This window comes from Polistes dominula, unplaced genomic scaffold, assembly GCF_049000335.1.
Source record: "Polistes dominula isolate Pdom_NZ unplaced genomic scaffold, Pdom_raw_medaka contig_373, whole genome shotgun sequence".
In the NCBI taxonomy this organism is placed as follows: domain Eukaryota; kingdom Metazoa; phylum Arthropoda; class Insecta; order Hymenoptera; family Vespidae; genus Polistes; species Polistes dominula.
The window spans coordinates 1,591,692-1,610,837 of record NW_028300899.1 but is presented as its reverse complement, the minus strand read 5'-3'; the positions used below and the strand labels follow the sequence as shown (position 1 = coordinate 1,610,837).

At 29.0% G+C, this 19,146-nt stretch overlaps 4 protein-coding genes, 2 long non-coding RNA genes and 1 other non-coding gene across 14 annotated transcripts in view; 3 read left to right on the top strand and 4 right to left on the bottom strand.

Moving 5' to 3' along the window:
- Positions 1-454: 454 nt before the first annotated feature.
- On the bottom strand, positions 455-3,829 carry LOC149033458 (uncharacterized). Of its 2 annotated transcripts, none has more exons than XR_016178537.1 (3): positions 3,512-3,829; positions 1,717-3,255; positions 455-1,638 (listed from the first exon to the last, which is right to left on the bottom strand). It is a non-coding gene; the product is annotated as an uncharacterized LOC149033458 (long non-coding RNA). The 2 variants fall into 2 exon arrangements; XR_016178539.1 differs by having other exon boundaries at positions 455-2,744; positions 2,808-3,255.
- Positions 3,830-4,107: 278 nt separating this feature from the next.
- Cep97 (centrosomal protein 97kDa) lies at positions 4,108-9,479 on the top strand. Of its 4 annotated transcripts, none has more exons than XM_015333329.2 (12): positions 4,108-4,345; positions 4,597-4,748; positions 4,914-5,072; positions 5,164-5,265; positions 5,399-5,595; positions 5,850-5,933; positions 6,043-6,338; positions 6,519-6,611; positions 7,265-7,465; positions 7,541-8,279; positions 8,356-8,578; positions 8,731-9,479. In XM_015333329.2, the coding sequence occupies exons 1-12, from the start codon at positions 4,333-4,335 to the stop codon at positions 9,328-9,330; spliced, it is 2,859 nt and encodes a 952-aa protein (XP_015188815.2). In that variant the 5' UTR covers positions 4,108-4,332; the 3' UTR covers positions 9,331-9,479. The 4 variants fall into 4 exon arrangements, with proteins under 4 accessions (XP_015188815.2, XP_015188976.2, XP_015188894.2 ...); XM_089178395.1 differs by lacking the exon at positions 4,108-4,345 and adding an exon at positions 4,368-4,475; XM_015333490.2 differs by lacking the exon at positions 6,519-6,611 and having other exon boundaries at positions 4,119-4,345; positions 6,043-6,095.
- A 788-nt stretch (positions 9,480-10,267) lies between these two features.
- Positions 10,268-13,113, bottom strand: Cyp40 (Cyclophilin 40). The gene is made up of 6 exons (XM_015333611.2): positions 12,835-13,113; positions 12,509-12,646; positions 12,139-12,437; positions 11,924-12,058; positions 11,557-11,811; positions 10,268-11,482 (listed from the first exon to the last, which is right to left on the bottom strand). The coding sequence occupies exons 1-6, from the start codon at positions 12,917-12,919 to the stop codon at positions 11,258-11,260; spliced, it is 1,137 nt and encodes a 378-aa protein (XP_015189097.1). The 5' UTR covers positions 12,920-13,113; the 3' UTR covers positions 10,268-11,257.
- Positions 13,114-13,158: 45 nt separating this feature from the next.
- LOC149033456 (uncharacterized) lies at positions 13,159-14,224 on the top strand. Its single transcript, XR_016178541.1, has 2 exons — positions 13,159-13,293; positions 13,398-14,224. It is a non-coding gene; the product is annotated as an uncharacterized LOC149033456 (long non-coding RNA).
- TRNAQ-CUG (transfer RNA glutamine (anticodon CUG)) lies at positions 13,427-13,498 on the bottom strand. Its single transcript has one exon. It is a non-coding gene; the product is annotated as a tRNA-Gln (tRNA).
- On the bottom strand, positions 13,834-17,177 carry Ndfip (Nedd4 family interacting protein). 3 transcript variants are annotated; one of them, XM_015318624.2, is made up of 7 exons: positions 17,060-17,154; positions 16,921-16,982; positions 16,218-16,367; positions 16,009-16,149; positions 15,785-15,908; positions 14,876-15,061; positions 13,834-14,814 (listed from the first exon to the last, which is right to left on the bottom strand). In XM_015318624.2, the coding sequence occupies exons 2-7, from the start codon at positions 16,945-16,947 to the stop codon at positions 14,711-14,713; spliced, it is 732 nt and encodes a 243-aa protein (XP_015174110.1). In that variant the 5' UTR covers positions 16,948-16,982; positions 17,060-17,154; the 3' UTR covers positions 13,834-14,710. The 3 variants fall into 3 exon arrangements, with proteins under 3 accessions (XP_015174110.1, XP_089034538.1, XP_015174102.1); XM_089178412.1 differs by lacking the exon at positions 16,921-16,982 and having other exon boundaries at positions 17,060-17,177; XM_015318616.2 differs by having other exon boundaries at positions 16,921-17,106.
- A 380-nt stretch (positions 17,178-17,557) lies between these two features.
- Ndf (Nucleosome-destabilizing factor) overlaps positions 17,558-19,146 on the top strand; it is a 38,710-nt gene continuing 37,121 nt past the window's right edge. The window contains exons 1-4 of one of the 2 annotated variants that reach the window (XM_015327469.2): positions 17,558-17,683; positions 17,794-17,830; positions 18,675-18,763; positions 18,919-19,045. In XM_015327469.2, coding sequence (XP_015182955.1) covers positions 17,571-17,683; positions 17,794-17,830; positions 18,675-18,763; positions 18,919-19,045 — 366 coding nt within the window. In that variant the 5' untranslated portion in view covers positions 17,558-17,570. The remainder of the gene's footprint in view (positions 17,684-17,793; positions 17,831-18,674; positions 18,764-18,918; positions 19,046-19,146) is intronic. The other variant, XM_015327555.2, reaches the window with a different exon arrangement.

Below are 19,146 nucleotides of genomic sequence, written 5' to 3'. Positions count from 1 at the left end.
TGTCTATTATGATTAAATTATAAAATTAGTAAATTTGTTAGAAATCAAACAAAATCTTATCGCGCAATTTGTAATGATCGTTTTGACGCAACATAGAGATTAAGAAAGATATCAAGTAAAGACGGGACAGACACATTAACAATGGTGATTCGTATTCGACAATTTATTACCTTGCTAGGAAAGCGGTCAATGACAACGACGACAAGGAGAACTACGACGACAGGAAGACGCCGAGAAGGATCGTAGAAAGGATATGGTACTTTCAAGGAAGGTACAATTGTCGGCAATTAATTCACGTTATCGGAACAACGTTTATTCGTTGTTCGTGTCATCGTAACGTTTTACATATGTATATGTATATATATATATATGTATATGTACGAATTGAATCTTTCATGAAAGACAAAGGACATAGCTCGTCCTGTAAAACGTTTTGGTCAATCGATCGTCCTTAAATGTTATATCCTCTTTTAACACCCTCGAGGAGTTAGTTAATGGTACGTGCATATCGACGTATATCAAGGATTAGTTTCTAAAAACTAGAAAAATATACGTCTTCGAGTTCTTGATATATGAGACGAGAAAACTCAATGATATTAGATAAGAAAGAAAAACATATAATAATAACTTTATTGAAATAATTCTGTCAATCATTGTTTCGCTTTAATTATTTTCTAATTAATGTTAAGCTAAGAAAAATCTTGATTATTTTTGTCCTCAATATATATTGTCCAATATATTTTGTTATTTTTCTTTCTTCTCTTTGTCTTATCCATTCAAAACGCCTAAGGCAACCCTTGTGCATCAGCAAGTACCTTTTACAAGATAATCCATAGAGAGATTGAGGCTCCATGGCTTTTGCATTTGTTCTCTCTTTCTCTTCTCATTTTCCGTGTTCATTTTGTTATATTTCTTTTGAATAAATTATTTGTTAAAAAAAATAAATATAGAAGTAAAGTCTTAACTCATGGGTTTTCAAACACAATAACCTCCTTGTAATGAGACCAGGGTCGGTATTGCTCATGATCTATCCAAATGTAATTGTAAATTATGTAACGCAAGTATTATCGGACAAATGACTGTACTAAATTCAATCTACATTTATTTACATGTTTAAGTATTATTCACTTTTCTTTTGGACCTTCTGACACAGTGTCTGTTAGATTTATCGAGTAATTTGTTAAAAAAAAAAAAAAAAAATGAAATGTATGTATAGGATGAAATAAATATTGAAAATGTACGTATACAAAATATTTATAATAATTTTCATTTTCGAGTATAGTATAAATGTACAGAAAAAAAAATTACTGATTTAATAAATCAATAAAATGTTACCACCATTAAAATCTTTCAATTACAGATCTATTTTCTTTCTTATTCGTTTGTACACAGTTTAGTCTAAGCTTTGTAATTTATCCTTGGAAAAGGGCCCCACTCAAATGTGCCACTTCATACGTGTTGTAAAGTTACCAACCACTTTCATTCCCGTAACTTTCAACGTTACGCCCGAATGACAGGTGTTTACCAATGCAATTGACATTCATCAAAACGAATGGTGATGCGTCCAACCCATGGCACATAGGATAATCGATCTTCACTTGCGAAATGCTTTCTCTTCTACTTTAGAGAGGTTGTTCCCTATCAATCAACATTATCACCTTTCGATTTTGATATATACTCCTGATATTGTATACATTTACGATACTAAAAACTCACGTTTAAATCTTTTCAGTTGAATGTTTGTGTAAAAAAAAAAAAAGGATCTTTTTCCATCCATTTTATTTCTATTCACTAAATGTATTTCTTATCAAACATATTTCTATGAAATGATGCTGCATATATATCTATAAGTAGTTATCTCTTAAAAGGTTCTTTCTCATGGGTAAAATTCGTTCTCCAACGAAAGTAGCAGACTAGACATTTAGACAAACGATTGCACATTCACTTTCTCATATAAAAATATGAAAAAAAAAAAAAAATAGATATACGATATAAACTCTTAATATTGAAACATGTCGTGGAATCGAATCGAATAATCAAGGGAATGGTAGTGTATGTATCCTGGCATTCCTTAAACAGTAGATACATATGAGAGAGTAAGGGCAGGTCGATACCAAGCTCTGGGATACTATGATGTGCACTGTAAAGCAACTTTATATACGACGCTTGCGTTATTCGATATATATTCACTGAACAGTAATTAAAAGCTCTCTGCGAGGGATAAAACTTAATGAAATCGACAGAGTAGAGATAATTAAAATTGTACCGGTTGGCAGACTCGGTTACGATTCGAAAGTCGTTCTATCTTTATAATCATGATACTGATATCAAATTGGATTGAAATTGTACAAAATCAATTTAAACGACCGTATGATTTTCAAATGTCATTTTATAATGTCATTTTCGTCTTAAAATTAAGATAATAACAATTGATCCATGTATTTGTACTTTTTTTCTTTCTTTTATTTTACCGTACATCGAACTTTCAATCTTTCAATCGGAGAGATCAAAAGATCAAAGGGACGGCGTACAAGAAGAATTCTCGTATTTCTATGGATCGTCTACTAATCACTCTACGAATTGTCTTCGTCCGTTGTTCTATCCGGACATCATTCTGTGTAGTTGGTGCATCTAGGTAAGCGAATGTTTAAACGTATGCGACCGGTCGATACCAGCGTCGTCGTCGGCTGCTGGTAAGCCATGTATCACCCTTTTACTCCAACCCACCTCTTCGAAGCACCCACCTAATAATACGTTAGACAAGTAGCTCGTACCCTGTTGCTTAGATGAACCAATCTTTCTCCTACCTCTACGTCCTCGTAATCGGACAGTTAACGAGACACCAGACTAATCGCATGCGACATCATCCCCTAGTTTAACTTATAATCGGCCATTATTTTCTTTTTTCTCTCTCTATTTAAGCATCGATATTTGTCATTGTTTGCATCTATTATTCATGCAAAACAATCGTATGATTGATCAAAGGATGAGTTTTGTTTAATCTTCTCAAGTTTTTGTTCATCATCTTGTTAATATGAAGAGATTTTCAGCTATGTTGAACTCAACATCGCGACTAATGTTTATTACGTACGCAAAAGAAATAAATAGAACATGATATCTTTCCGATTAAAACAAAAAAAACATTTCTTTTTTTTCTAGTTTGTCGATCTTATACTTCTTGCTGGTAGATATAACGTTTGACAATGTGTGTCACTATCCGATAGTAAGTTTCAAGTATCTAAAATAAGTAATAATCTGAAATAATAAATCAAAATGAATAAAGTAATCTGAAAGAAATTGCATTGTAATTTATTTTCAAATAGAAAGGAAAAATTGAACGATCATAAATAGAAATCTACTTTACCGATGGTTGGTAGAATTATCAGTCAATTATCTATATTAGAAAGATATTTTTTATTGTCATTAAATAAAATGATTCTGTCATTATCAAGAGTCGATAAAATAGAAATTTATTATATTTATTAATCGGTAAAATAGAATCTTTGCTTACGGGTTAATAATTAAATATTACATGTTTAATTTAATTTTGATCAATTATTAAATGAATTACATTCGGTTTTTGCATCTTTTGTGATTATAATTAAATATACCATTATAATATTACCATTGTTTCAAATCAAATTCATTCATTTGTTTTTTTTTTATTTATTTCATTCGCAAATCTTAGACTTTAAAACTTCGAAATGTGCTGAAATCTTTGGAAAAAGAAAAACACTTTTCTATCATAGGAGATTCGAACACTAGCCGTATTATATTCGCAATTAAAAATATTGACATTTTAGCTATGACATGAAATTAAATTTCATCACTACATATATAGACACATATATACATACATACAACTAATGAAAGGTAAAACTGTCGCATGGGAAGGAACCCCCACTCCACGATTATTACTCTGCAGTTAGTCAGCGCCATCTGGATTTTTTGATCGCATAATTTTAAAATCAATAAACACATAATCTTATAAATAAGACAGAAACTATTCATTAGTGACCATATAATTACATATCTTAATTATATAGTGATAATATAAATGTAATCTTAAATTTATAATCATAAGTAAACATAAGAGAATGAATTTGTTATCTTTGAATTGTTTTCTCATTGATAATGTATGCCTTGTCTATGCACCAGCATTACTTTTGATCAATGTGTTTATATAGTAAAGATCATATGTACATAATAATTAAATACTGAAAATGAAATAGAAGTGATAAGTTTTAAAAGTTCTACCTGTACATATATGTTATTGAGTGGACAGTGATCGCGAGGACATCTTTATAGCGTCTATGAGTTATTGTAATCATCATGGCTTCAACGGGTTAGTGTTTAGTAAAAATTGATGTCTATGTTATTTAGTAAACATCATTTGAAATTAGACAGATTTTTCCATAACGTTGTTAGATTTTACTTTTTGTGTAATGTACAAGCTTATAATTGATTTTTGGCATGCAAGTAACATAACTATTTCATCTTTGTATGTCAAGTGTTTTTTTTTTGACATTTCACATTTGTCTTTTATCATTTTCCTTTAATTATAACGCTTATTAAAAATAATATTTTAAACTTTAGAATCCTTGGTATGCGATACGCTTGATTTAAGCGGTCAAAATCTTAAGAAGCTTGCTCGATGTCCATCGGATGCTGAAATCAGTACTTTAATCTTAGATGATAATGAGCTTCAACGTCTTGATAATCTTGACTCATATCACAGAATTAATAAGGTATTCATTATTGCTTTAATTAAATGTTTACGATAATATCTAGATGCATTGTATAGTAAGTAATTCTTTTGATATCTTTTTGCTATAAGCATTATTATTGGGTATAGCAAATGTGAATTAATCTTATACATAATACATAATTACTGTAATGTTAACCAATTTCAGCTTTCAATAGTAAGAAACCAATTACTACGAATGTATGGCGTATCCAAATTACATAATCTTGTAACGCTTAATTTAGCTAATAATGGTATATTAACGATAGAGGGTATCAAAGAAATGATTAACTTACAAACATTGTGTTTAGCAGGTAATAATATAAAGGTAAGTAAGCTCGTGTCAAATAAATGTATATTATGTTCTAACTTGTAAAATAATAATAATATTAATAATAATATTAATGCAACGCTTTCAGTCTATTGAACATTTACATTCAAATACGAAGTTGGAACATCTAGACTTATCTGAAAATAGTATCAGTCACATTTCTGATATTTCATATTTGCGTAATCTTAAGGTATACAAATTTAACTACTCGATGTCTTCTTAATCTTTCTTTGTTTTTTGTTTTTTTTTTTTAATCATGTCCGTTCGCATGCATTTTTCTTTTCTTTGTTTTCTTCTTATTATTATATTTGTTTATGTTTTAGGAACTTTTCTTGCATAATAATCGCATAATCACGTTAAGGCAATGCGAGCGCTATTTACCTACCTCATTAGAAACATTTACATTAGCAAATAACAGCATTACAGATTTGAATGAAATGTCTCATTTAGCTAATTTAAAGAATTTGGTCAACTTTTCAATTGCTAATAATCCGTGTGTCAGTATAACAGGTAATAGTATGTATCCTTTCAATAGCATTATAATTTTGCCTTATTTATCAATCGACACTTAGTTTTAATCGAGTTTTATTTGTATGTGATTAAATTCCTCACATTATTTCTTGATGTCATTTATAATTCTTAGAATTCTAATGAAATTTATAACAATATATATATATATATATATTATCCAAGAGCGCTAGATGCAAGTAAAACATAAATGCTGCTTTTAGTATTTAAATAAATAGCATATTATTCTTAACACATAGTTTATAGTGGATTCGATTATCGTCCATTTGTTATCAATTGGTGTATGAGTCTCAAATCAATTGATGGTTATGCAGTGGATCCTTTAGAAAGGTAGGTATATTTAGAAATACAGATACATTTGACACATTAGTTAATCAAATATTAAGTACAAATATTATATTAAATAATTAATTATTTAATGGAAATCATTTTGACATAGTTTGAAAGCAGAATGGCTGTATTCTCAAGGAAGAGGAAGACAATTTCGTGTCGGTGAGCATGCACTTCTTGCTCAGTATTTAGCATCCGTCTGTCCCCTTTCAGGGGAATCTTTAGAGAATGATACTGACAGGAAACTTAGGCTAATTTTGAGTAAAGCACAACATCATCAGCAACAACTCAGTCAACAGAGTGACACAGGAAGTGTACATAGCTTAAGTAGCGTCGGAGTAACTCCTTCTCCTGCTGCTAGACGTAGACTTAATCATAACAGGACAAGTTCTCCAAGAAGGCCTAGTGAGTTTTTATCACATTGTCTCTTATTACTTTTATTATATTATATTATATGCAAAATTCACCTTTTTTCTTCGTTAACAATTATTAGGATTTGCTAAGCTATCTTTAATTTATAATAGTAGGATGCAACCATAGCAATAATATGTACGTACGTCCTTAGTCATAATCTGTTTTCTCTAGTTACACCAATGTTGACATACTATGAAGATAAATGCTTACAATCACCAAAATTTTATGAGGCTAAATACTGTGTCTGCCATTCACCTTGCAAAGGTACCCTAAGTCAAAGAGCAGATTTTAATTTATATATATATATATATATATTCTATGGTTACGTGATAGATGTGTGTAGGAATTATTCAAGTGATAGATTAGAAATCATTTCTATTAACAAATATATTAAAATTTGATTCAAATGTTAATCATTTTAATTGATATCAATCACAATATAATTACAACTTTAATAAAAATTTACCAAGGTTAGGCTTACTTACATTTACTTTCAATATAATAATTCAATATTATTTATTAAATTTGAAAAAAAAAATATTTATTATCAAATAATTTTCCAGTTTTGTTTTTTTTTCCCCCATCCTACACACATCCGTATCTTTCAAGCATAGTATTTTTTAAGCAATTGCTTTTTTTAAGCTTATAGAGCAAATGAATTTGGTGAATGAAAGCAAAGACAATGTTGTAAGCTATCTAGGTGCATTTAACAGTATAAAAAAATCAATATTTGATATATTTCAACATTCTATCTAAATTGTTTCATTTTAGTGCCTCAAATTAAAATTACTAATCGTGGTTTCATTTGCACGCTTTTGTTAGCAATTGATAACAATTGTTAGCTGTACATTATACGAATGTATTTATTATATTTGTAGCTCATACTATACATTCCTAACATCGTTACATTTTATTAGATTCATCAAGAAATTCTATAAGAATGAGGTCACCAGATAGAATGGTTTCCAGTTGCCATACAGATGCTATGGTTTCTTCCTGTCATCCTATGTTTAGTAATGATCACGAATCATTGATGACACAAAGTTTAGATCCAAATATGCTTTGTAACACTTTAAATAACAAAACAATTAATAATTCTGGATTAGAAGATATGGAAGGTAAAATTATAAATAAAATTTGACATTTTTACATTGCTCAAATTAGAATAGTATAAAAATCATTTTGTTTTATAGAAACGTCAAGTCCTTTACAAGCTGCTACAAAATTGGTGCCGGTTCCAGAATCTCTTATGAGTCCAGATTTTCGACCACCTTCAGGATTATCTAAAGTTTTACCTAAAACTCCACCAAGTAAATTAAATTCACCATGTCAAATAACTATTCCTGCAAAAACTTCTACAGATGGAGATGCAAAAGCGATTCCTATAATAAATACGGTAAATCCTATGGCAAAAACGAATCTTGGTGCTTTGAAAGCAAACGCACTTGTAAAGAGTAACTCTGCAACTAATTGCTCTATTGGAAAACCGAGTATAGCCAAACCAATTATTACGAATGCTAATGGAAAATGTCCTCACAGTGTGAAAATCAACAATTATGTACAGAGCAAAACATTACCTGTTAAACGTAGTTCGAAAGGTTCACCCTATTTAGGAAGAAACATACAAAGACCTAAAAGTGCATGTGATAGAAATAAATCTAGCTTAATAAAACGAGGAAAAGACGGAGATGGAGATAACGCGGCACTTAGTAGTGACGAAGATAGTGAAGTATGTCAAGCAAAATTGGATAGCATTAGAAGTAGAGCAATACAAAGACGGCAAGAGGATAGTAATAAAGATCAAGATCGTACCGAGAAAGCAGCAATTTGTATTCAAAGAATGTGGAGGGGATATCATACTAGAAATCTTAATAAAAAAGCAACTACTATACTAAAGTCTATAGAAATGATGAGAACGAATAAATATATTCAGTAAGAGTTTTGTTTGATTTTTATATTAAACCAAAATATTGATTACGTTATTAAATGTATCTTATTAATATTCTAGAAAATTATCCACCGATATGGAAGCAACAAGAACTGCATTGGAAAGCGAACATAAACTACAATTGCTGCAAATGCAAGCTATTAATGCATTATGGAAAAAGGTTGTTAGCTTACAGCCGGGAGGTAATCGCGAAAATGCGAGTAATGAAAGCGAAACTACTGCACAACCGAATGCAGATGTCGTAACAAATCTAGCGCAAACGTGTAATTTATTGCATACACAGGTAAGCTCATATCATAATATAAATAATTCGTATGATAATTATTATTTATTTTTTGTTCTTCCTTCTCCCACCCTCTTATTTAGAATCGCATCGATTGCATGATCATTGTTATATTATTATATATGAATAATAATTTAGATATGTGTGTATAGGTACAACAATTACAAGATTCAATGTCAGAAATAAGACGGTGTATGTCAACTATGCAACCGAAAACAATACTAGTTGATCATGGAGTTGCAACTCAAACAGAAATTTCAGCTGTTCATACACCAGCTGGCGAAGAAAATACATTTCCTTACGCTAGACCTAATAGACCTCAATCTTTGCCAATACATCAAACAATACATGAGGGAAATGAAAGCAAAAGCTTTGCGTCCAATTTAGTAGATAGTGTTCTTAAAAAAGTATCTCAATCGACCGATACAACCGATGACGAAGTAAACACCGATATTTTAAATTCTAATGAAAATCAAGAAATTCTTAATTCTACTGAACATCCAGATATGTTTAAGAGCTGTGAAGAAATCGTAGAGCCAGAATTCCGAGATGTAGTAGTAGATAGTAAAATAACAAATGAATATGAAGGAATAATTGATAATAACGAGATCGGAGGTGAGGTTTGCGAAGAAACATTGTGCAAGGAATTGCATAATCTTATTGAAACTGAAAATTCGATTCCAAATGTAGCAGATGATGAAAAACAAAATAATACCAACGATTTTCAAAAAGAAGCATTAAATGCTGATTAAATATGATTGAATCGTTAGAAGCTCCTCCTATAATTGTATGTCTCAATAATAAGCTACGAAAAGTGAATTTAATTTTTGGAAAAATATTGCTCTCTGTGCAAAATGATTGATAAATATGAAAAAGAAAATGAATATTGTAAATAATTGAGGCTCCTAGTCTCCTCCTAATCTCGTAGCCTTAGTGACATATGATATGTGTAGTAGTATTATAAAAATCGATGTATGTTCAGTAGCAGCGCTTTTTTTACCATTTTTTAAAAATGATAAAATACCGATCAGGAATTAAAAAGCTGCCACACATCCTTTTAAATAATATAATTAACATAGTTAAAGGAAAACTAAAAGTATATACTTATAAGCAATTAATCGTTGATCTGCAAGTTTAATTGCACTTATAAAAGCAATTGAACAAATTTGCCGTCCATGTATTTAAGTACAGGACAGTTTATTGATGTACAAAATAAACATTCCTAGCACTCGGTATTAAAAAAAAAAAAAAGATCTCGTTTCTTTAAAAAGAATTTAATCGAATATCTGATTGTACAGAAAAAGCAATTCTGCACATTTGACATTATAATGGTCAATGCCATTTGTCAATTTTCCGAAATAATTAGCTATTGTGTATATGAAGATAGAATTTTAATTCATATGAACATTTTTTAATGCTAGAAAATACCACATAATTATAGATTTAACAAATTTATAATTATAACTTATTAATTTATTTATTATTTATTTAATAATCGATTCCAATGATAATAACAAGTCAGTAATATTATTATAAACGAACTGAGTGAATTGTCAGCTAGATAGAGGCATAAGACTTTTATTCTCTAGTCAATAGAACTTATAGTTCGCATATTTAAACATATTACTTATTAATTAATTATAGAATTGTTATGTAGGTATGCATGTTATACTGAAAATTAACGATCGATATTATTAAACAATAGAATTATATTTTTATTTTAATAATCTAGCATTAATACAGTTTTGCCTGTCTTCTGTACACCTTTCACGTGGTGAATTGTAAGCACATAAATATAATAATTACACACACACAAACACAAGCACTGCTTTTTCAAAAAAATATATACTCAGAAAGAGTGTATATATGTTTGAATATTTCATTAATCTCATTTTTATATGCTGTGACCGCTTATAATTTACTGTATTAAAATTTAACATATTTAAGATATAAAATATTCATTTATACAATGTGTTATTAATAGGTGAAAAAATGTACATGGATTTGAATATCTATAAAATGATAGAATGTTACAAACATCTTACTCGGTGAAACGTTTATTATTTTATTTTATTTATATTTTATCTCTATTATATTTAATTATGTTTTATTATTATTATATATTAGAAATAAAAAACGTCTTCATATACATCGTCGTAAATATTACAAGTAATATCAATGTAAAGCAGCAGTGTGCGCCATGTTAGAATTACTCACTTGCTTTTCTATGTTTTTCATTGCATGATATTAGTTCATTATACAAATATAATCTAATATTTTAATATTCTGTCAGCATTAAGTTGAATAGATACAAATGAGCAATCAAAGAACAAAAAAGTACATGAATTTATAAAACATAAAAAAATTTGTATTTATTTTACATCCTATATATTTTATTTATTTCATATAAAGCATCATCTATATATAGTCTGCTGAATCGTAAAAATTGTGTATTTGTATCTGGCATTTATTTCTTAAACGTTTGTTATTATATTTACGATTACAAGTACTTCAACGGTATTGGCAAATATTTTTTACAGTTGACAAAACTATAGGCTATGTGTGAATTTATTCCTTTTTATACTAATTTGTACTTCAGACACATAATAATTGTCATGTTTGTGTATTCCTTTACTATCATCAAATTTATTATCCTGACACGGTAAATTATTCAAATGATTATTTATTTTTAAACATTCGTTGAAATGTAGCTTTTTCTACTACTAAATAGGAATTCATGATTTTTTTCACTTTTTCAATTTCCTTTATAATATCTTTATTGTTGGGACATTCTGCAAGTGCACGTTTTAAATCCATTAAACCGACATCGTACTCATTTAGACCCACGTGTGCTTGTCCTCTTCGAAAATATGCTTTACCATTTGATTTATCTATATCCAAGACCTAAATAATATATCGAAATTAAATATAAAATATAAATATTTCATATAACAATAAAAAAGAAAGAAAAAACCTACCTCGCTACATAATTTAACCGTGCTGCGATAATCTTTTTTCTTTAATTGTACAGCAGCAAGATTAAGCATTATTGTTACTTTAAGATCCTTCATAGAATCTTCCATAGTATCAGGCATGTTTTTCATTTTTATCATCCATTCATAATAACGTAATGCTTTCTTATATTTTCTCCCAGCATCTACATAATTATTCATTGAAAAATAATGGTTTCCAGAATCTTTTATTTTTCTAACAACATCCGAGACATATTTGTACTACAAATTTTGTTCATTATTAAAGCTTTCATAATTTTATATAAAATAAAATAAAATTAAAAAAATAATGAAAACACGATATAGATCAAATTTATCTAAAATCAATGCTTACAGTCAATTGATCAGTACTCAATTCATAATTCCAGTCTTCTGGCCATGGTGTATAAACATCTTCGGAACCATCATTTTCCTCCAAATTCCAACTTTCACCTCTTATCAATTCTCCGCAATCAGTTATTTGAATTTTCTAAATAAAGTCATAATTTTATGTAAGATATTTTGTGACTGATGATACCTTAATTACATCATAAGGGAATAATTGATTACCTCAACAGGTTGATCCTTGACAACCGGTACATTGTTAACTTCTAGTACTACTCCCATACCTTTGATAACTTTTCCAAAAACTACATTGGTATTGTCTAAATGCATACAAGGAACAGTAGTGATGATGAATTGAGAACTATTACTATTAGGTTGACCTTCATTTACCATGCTCAATAATCCTCCAGACGAATGTGAAATTTCAAAAGATTCATCCTCAAAGTGAGGACCATATATACTTTCACCACCTGTTCCATTAAAATTAATAATATCTCCTCCTTGAATCATAAACTGTGGTATCACTGAAATCAAATAAGCAAATTTAATAAATAGAAAACATATGCCATTTGAAAATGATTATTGTAATGCATACCCTTGTGGAATATTGATCCTTTATAATGTAATTTCTTATTATTAACGCCATTTCCCTTTTCTCCAGTGCACAAAGCACGAAAATTTTCAGCAGTTCGGGGTGCAACATTTTTAAATAATTCTATTACAACTCTTCCAACTAAATTGTTATGAAATAATAAAAACGCATAAGTAATATTAATCTTATAATATTTATCAAGCATTAAACGTATCAACAATTTTATGAATGAGAAACAATCAAATAATTGTTAAATATTAATAATAAGGAATACAATAATTTTCCCCTTTTCTTCTTCGAAATGATTTAATATTTCTATTCCTAAATACCTTTTTCTTCTTCAATCGCAATATCTAGAAACACTAATGGATTCTTTTCAAACTTATTCATTTGATCTTCCAATGGACGCTTCATGTTTTATTTCGTCAAGTTGAAAATTATACTTATATGTAATTTTTGAATGATTAACATGTCATAGTAAAAATATTGTGAAAAGAAATATAAAATTATTTTATAAATAAGTTTAATAATACATATAATATTTGATTAAAATGAATTGTCTGTGCAATTAATTATTATTTACATTAAATATAAAAATTCAAAGATGACAACACTTCAGAAGTTTTCGTTACAACAGCTAAACCATGAACGATGTCAACGATTCCACTTCATCGATGCATATCGCACTGTGTTATTATTACTTTTCCTTGAGATAGATGGCAACATCGTCGTAAAAAATAAAACAAACTAACTCTGTCTGATATGAAAAATGAGTCCATCAAATAAACGTATGAATACATTTTGATTTATCGTTTTTTAATATCGTATTAAAGGTTAGGTCTTTAATAACCTATTTACAAAAATTAACTATCACAATTTAAATTACTATTAGGAAAAAAAAATGTTATTAATAGGAGAGAGAGGCCCCACCGAGATTTGAACTCGGATCGCTGGATTCAGAGTCCAGAGTGCTAACCATTACACCATGGGACCTCAAGGATTGATAATGTATGAATTGTATTATAATAATTGTAGATTTTATTTTGTTTTTTTAATAACGAGTATAGTAATTTAATTATATTATGACTTTAATATATTTTTTATATATGTATAAATATATATATATATATATAATATGAGATATAAATTAATTTTCTCAACAATGAGAATTAGTTCAGCAAGTGTTGAACTCTAAACAAAAAATTTCATGTGTATTCTTTTTTTTTTTTTTTTTTTCTATTCATCCATTTGTGTCCTCTCGTTCTCTTCTATTCATAATAGAAATATAATAATGAAATGTTAGAGAAAATAACAAATAATGCATACCGTTATGTATAATAATAATAATAATTTTAATGTATTCGTGTATAATAATTATATTGATAACCTATACATATGAATTCGGCAGGAATTCTGTCTATACACATATATATATATATATAGAAAATATATATATATATATATACACACATATATATATATTCTCATTAAATGTAAACAAGCAATTATTTACTGGGATATTATAAGAATCATATATAGTGAAATATCTAAAAGCTATCTAGTACTAGTGTGTATTGCACAATATCACTATCAAAAATGTTTCCTTCTGTACTTAATAATCTATTGTTTGTTTTCAATACTTTTTTTCTTTTTTCTGTTATTTTTTTTTTTTTTTCTAAGCAATTCTCGTATATCTCGGCCTTTAAACAATTCTCTCACTCATAATATCATATTTATGAGTAATACTTTTATTTATAGCACACATCATATAATCATTGATATCTTGAACAATATTGCACAAAACAATGCACAAATAATTTTTGTCTTTTCTTCTTTTTTTTTTTTTTTTTTTTTGTTGAAGCATTGTACCGTGCCAGTTGAACAATAAAAATGTACAGATTTTCTTCTACTTTTGTAACAATTGGGTAGTGTGCGCAAACTAATTTTACTTTGACTTCTTTGCTTTATTAATTTGCCTTATTATACACTTTGATTTTTATTATTCTTGCTAAGAAGTGTATTAGGCAAATTATATTGAAAATTTGTCTGTACTAGTTTATTACGATTGATTAATATAAGAGCTATATAAAGTATTCATTTTAATGGGTGTCGATTATATATTATACAAGTACAACCCCAGATAGAAATGCTGCTTGCTTTTTTTTTTCTAAAGCCAAGATGGATAAAAGTGCATGGTTTAAAAACTTAATAGAAAAATAATAAGCGTTCTTGCGCACTACCAGAAAGTAGTCTCCATCCACGTTTGATGTTCAAATACTGGATGATGGCGCGTACACAAATTAGGAGACCTATAATTTTAAATCCATTAGCATTTAATCATTTAATTTAAAAGTTATTAATTATACTAACCAAATGCCATTATCAACCACCATAGCCATGAGTTTTCTCGCGAGGCAAGATCGGTAGAATGTTTAACAATCAATGTCCATTTTGTCAATGAAAGGCCAAAACCAGATAATGCTCCGTAACGAGAAGCAATTGTATGACAAAAACACATCAAAAGAAGAAATCCAATCCAGTTGAATAAGAAAGCAACTGTAACCATAATTAGAATAATATATGTGTTAGCATTGTTTTGTCTAATTCATTAATTCGCTAAATAACTAACTAAACTCTCAGAAATAATTATACTGACCTGTTTAATTATGAAAGAAAGCAAAATAAAGTACTTTAACTAATATAAGTAATACATACATTTTTAAGAGGCAGAGTAGTTAAGATCTCAAGTATAAGAAAAATATTCTTTGATTTCGTTTCAATACTTGACTATACTGCGCTATTGTAAATTAGAAGACATAAAATATGTGTTTCTTCATTTAAAGGCTTATTTTGTTAATTTTGAGATAACATTTCTCTACTGATCTAAGGGATTATATTAAGTTTTCTTTGAAAACTATGAAAACGAAAAGAAAATAAATGTTCTTAAAATCGTTCTTAACTTTGTCTATCCTTTAAAAACAAATTCTGTTATTTGTACTGTTTTATCGACTTTCAACGTACCCACACTTTAATTACTGGCTTCTTGTGAATTCATATATAATCTCGTTATTTAGTCAAACTACTAGTTTTGATTTATAATAAAATTCTTTTTATATGCTTTTCCAAAAATGCCTAGTTATTTCGGATAAGAAGACCTAGGGTTTCCATAATTTAACTAAAGTATACAATTTAACGTTGATGTATACATACATATATTATTTTTATTTCTGTAAAAATGATTAAACAAAAAAAAATAATAATAATAAAGATATATTTTACCCAAAAATGCTGTAAAAAACATAAAATCAGTGCCAAGTAATCCACTTTCTGGATCTCCTTCTGTAGCTTCTGTGTCTATAGCAAGAATTGTCAATGGTTGTTGTGGTGGTCTGATACTGCCAGGCTGTACAAAGTATAAATACAAAGATCATAAAGATACATTTCCAAAAATAGAAAAACTCAATTATAAGATTGATAAATAATATTCCGGAGAATATGCTTACCACGTGCAATTGAGGATGAGATTCACCTTGTAATGTCTTTTCGCGTTGTACTTCTTCATAGCTAGGTAGTTTAGTAGCTACTTCGTAAGGAGGTGGTGCTGAAAAATCTGGTTTCGGTGGTGGTATTTCTTCACCATCGGCCTATTACAATAAATACTGTGTTAGTTAAAGTTCATATAATAATAATGTACATCGAATAGATAAATTACCATTCTAGTAGTAACAGTAGCCTGAGCCATAGATGCGTTATTGGAATGACTAAGCATACCTCCTTGTACGGTAGGCAGTGTTACAGTCAATGAAGGTACTTCGTTACGTATAGATGCTTCCCCATTTGTATCATCATTTGTTTGGGATGGCTAGAATGTTGTATTTAGATATTCCACATTAAATTAGTAACTTAATGTCTATATGTGAAAAGCAATGAAATATTACTTTCACTTATCTCACTCTCTCTCTCTCTCTCTTTCTTTCTTATAAGAGTATCAGCAAAAGGAGAACATTGAATAAAAAACGTTAATTATAAAATAATTCCAATGCACCTTTACGTTCTATTAACTCTCTTTTACATATCAATTATAACCATAGAAAATATAATCACAATCATTAACTCATTTAATAGGAACGAATTTTGTGACAGCGTAGGCATGGACATTTTTCAGTTTATTGTAGTAAAACAAGTGATAATCAAGGAAGATCAATGTATGCATACATTTTTTGTACTTAGTCAACGCGTAATTATTAGTTTTGTGACATTATATTTCTAGATATTGTTTAAAAATGCATTCAACGAAAATGCTAAGATGTTTGTCAGATGACAAGGAAACACAAAGCACTACGTGAGGAGGAGCGAATTATGTGCCCTCAAAAGATGAAATATTTACGGTGTCCCGTAACATTCATGACACGTACCATATTGTAACGAATGTTACTATCCATTCCCAATCAGATTTGCAAGAAACTTGTTAGCAATACTGTAATTTCGTGCAGAAGGTGAAAATTAATCTTAATTACGATAAATGCTGCTTGTAAAATAGGAAAAAATTCTCACAATCGATGGCTGACAGCTGGTAAGATTGCAAGCGCCGTGAATATTATGTTTTTTCTCCGCTCACGTCAATCATTTTTTCCCTAATGTTTATCTCTTAAATTTTTTTTTTTATATGCATGAAAAAAAATCTATTTCCATAAAATGTATGATAGCCAATATCTGTCATTTTTACAAAAGACAATTAAACAATTCAAACGTGTAGTTTAATTGAAAATAAACCAAAAGAACTTGATAAGTATCATATAGGAATGTTATGCATTGTAAACAAGCCTGTAGGACGGGACTTTAGCATATCGGAATAATAACGATACCGGAAGTTTACAAATTAAGAATATTCACATGTAATATTAATATTTGATAAATATTTTTCATACATTAACATTATTTTAGTATACTAATAATAAGGATTTTTTAGAAATAAGAAAATAAAAAGGAACTTTGCTTCGAAGAAAAATAATCATTGATCATTTGACTAGCGCACGGTGGAGGGGATGATTTGGATCACGTCGTCATGCACAAACGACGCTCTGCTCTACTCATTCAGTCTCTTGCCGTTCGTGAGCGGAGCAGTAGTGGTGATAGTTTGACCATGTCTGAAATGTACAAACTAGGTGATTTGGTATGGTGTGTATTAATTGAGTGATCAATCAATCGTTTTTTTATTTAAATATGAAGAATCTGTGATGCTTATTGAATAGTGATCATTGATTGTTGATTTTTTTTCTTAATTTCAGGGCGAAGATGAAGGGATTTTCACCATGGCCTGGCCGGGTAAGTCATTGGAGTCAGTTCCTTGGTAACGGTTCTCTGACTTTATACTATTGCATTGCGATGAGTGATGCGCGCCACGAAGTCAAATATACTATCGTTATTGAGCGGGATTTTTTTAACAGTCACAAGACTTGTATTTCCATTATCTCTTGTTTTCATTCGAAATTCACGTATTTTTCACATATTTGATATGTCTAAAAACTTTGCACTGTGTTGTTTCTGAGTCTTATGTATCTCCCGCCACACCCGACCTTCGAATTCAAATTGGCGCGCTAGTTACAAAAATATAACCTAAATTCACTTCCCCTTAATTCCCCCCTCTTTCTCTACACACGCGGAACGGTTCAACTTTATCGTAGACCTTTATGATATTTATGATTAGAATGCGATCTATTTCTCGTATTCTACTTTAACAAGTGATTAAGTAATATTTCTTCGCTAATGTACGGAACATACATCTCTTATCTGTTTTTATATCATTCGCAACAGTTCTCTATTCCGTTCAGTCACCTATACGCATTTACGCGGGAACTATGACTTTACGGGATTCATTTACATATGTCAAGTTTATTTAATATTTATTTTACGTTTAACAATACTGACAATTATTACAATTGCATTAACATTTATTATTGAAACGAAATATTTGAAATTTTCTTCTTTCATATGTTAATATTTGTTTCCTTTGTAATATTAAAATTAAAATTCACTTCACTCGAAACTTTAAATCCATAATATTTATAAATTAAATTGGTCAAAGTATATGATGCTTTTTATACTAGTTCTATGATGCAATTGTTGGCACATATTTTGTTTCATACTAATTTAAATATAATATCCGAAGGTATCCATTCCTTCAAAGGATTTGAAGAAACCAGGAAATACTAAGAGAGGACCAGTACAATGTATTTTCTTCTTTGGAACTAATAATTAGTAAGTTCAAGTTTATGTTTGATTTTTCTTTTAATTTGTTTTTTCCTTCTATTCAATCTTTTGATTTATTTATTTTTTTTTTTAAATTTTGTTTAATTAATAATAATTTCATTAATTGTATCAGTCTTTACATTGAAAAGATGCATTTCTTCTAGTGCATGGATAGAAGAATCCAATATCAAACCGTACCAACAATATAAAGATACTTTGGTAAAATCGAGCAAGTCTGTTGCTTTTAAAGATGCAGTGGAAGCTATAGAAGATTATATTGCGAAAGGAGAGGTAAATAAATTATTATGAAAGTATTTAGTAGTTATTTTCGAAAACATATTCAATCGTAAGAATAAGAATAAAAACATGTCATGCAAAAATATTCTTCTTTT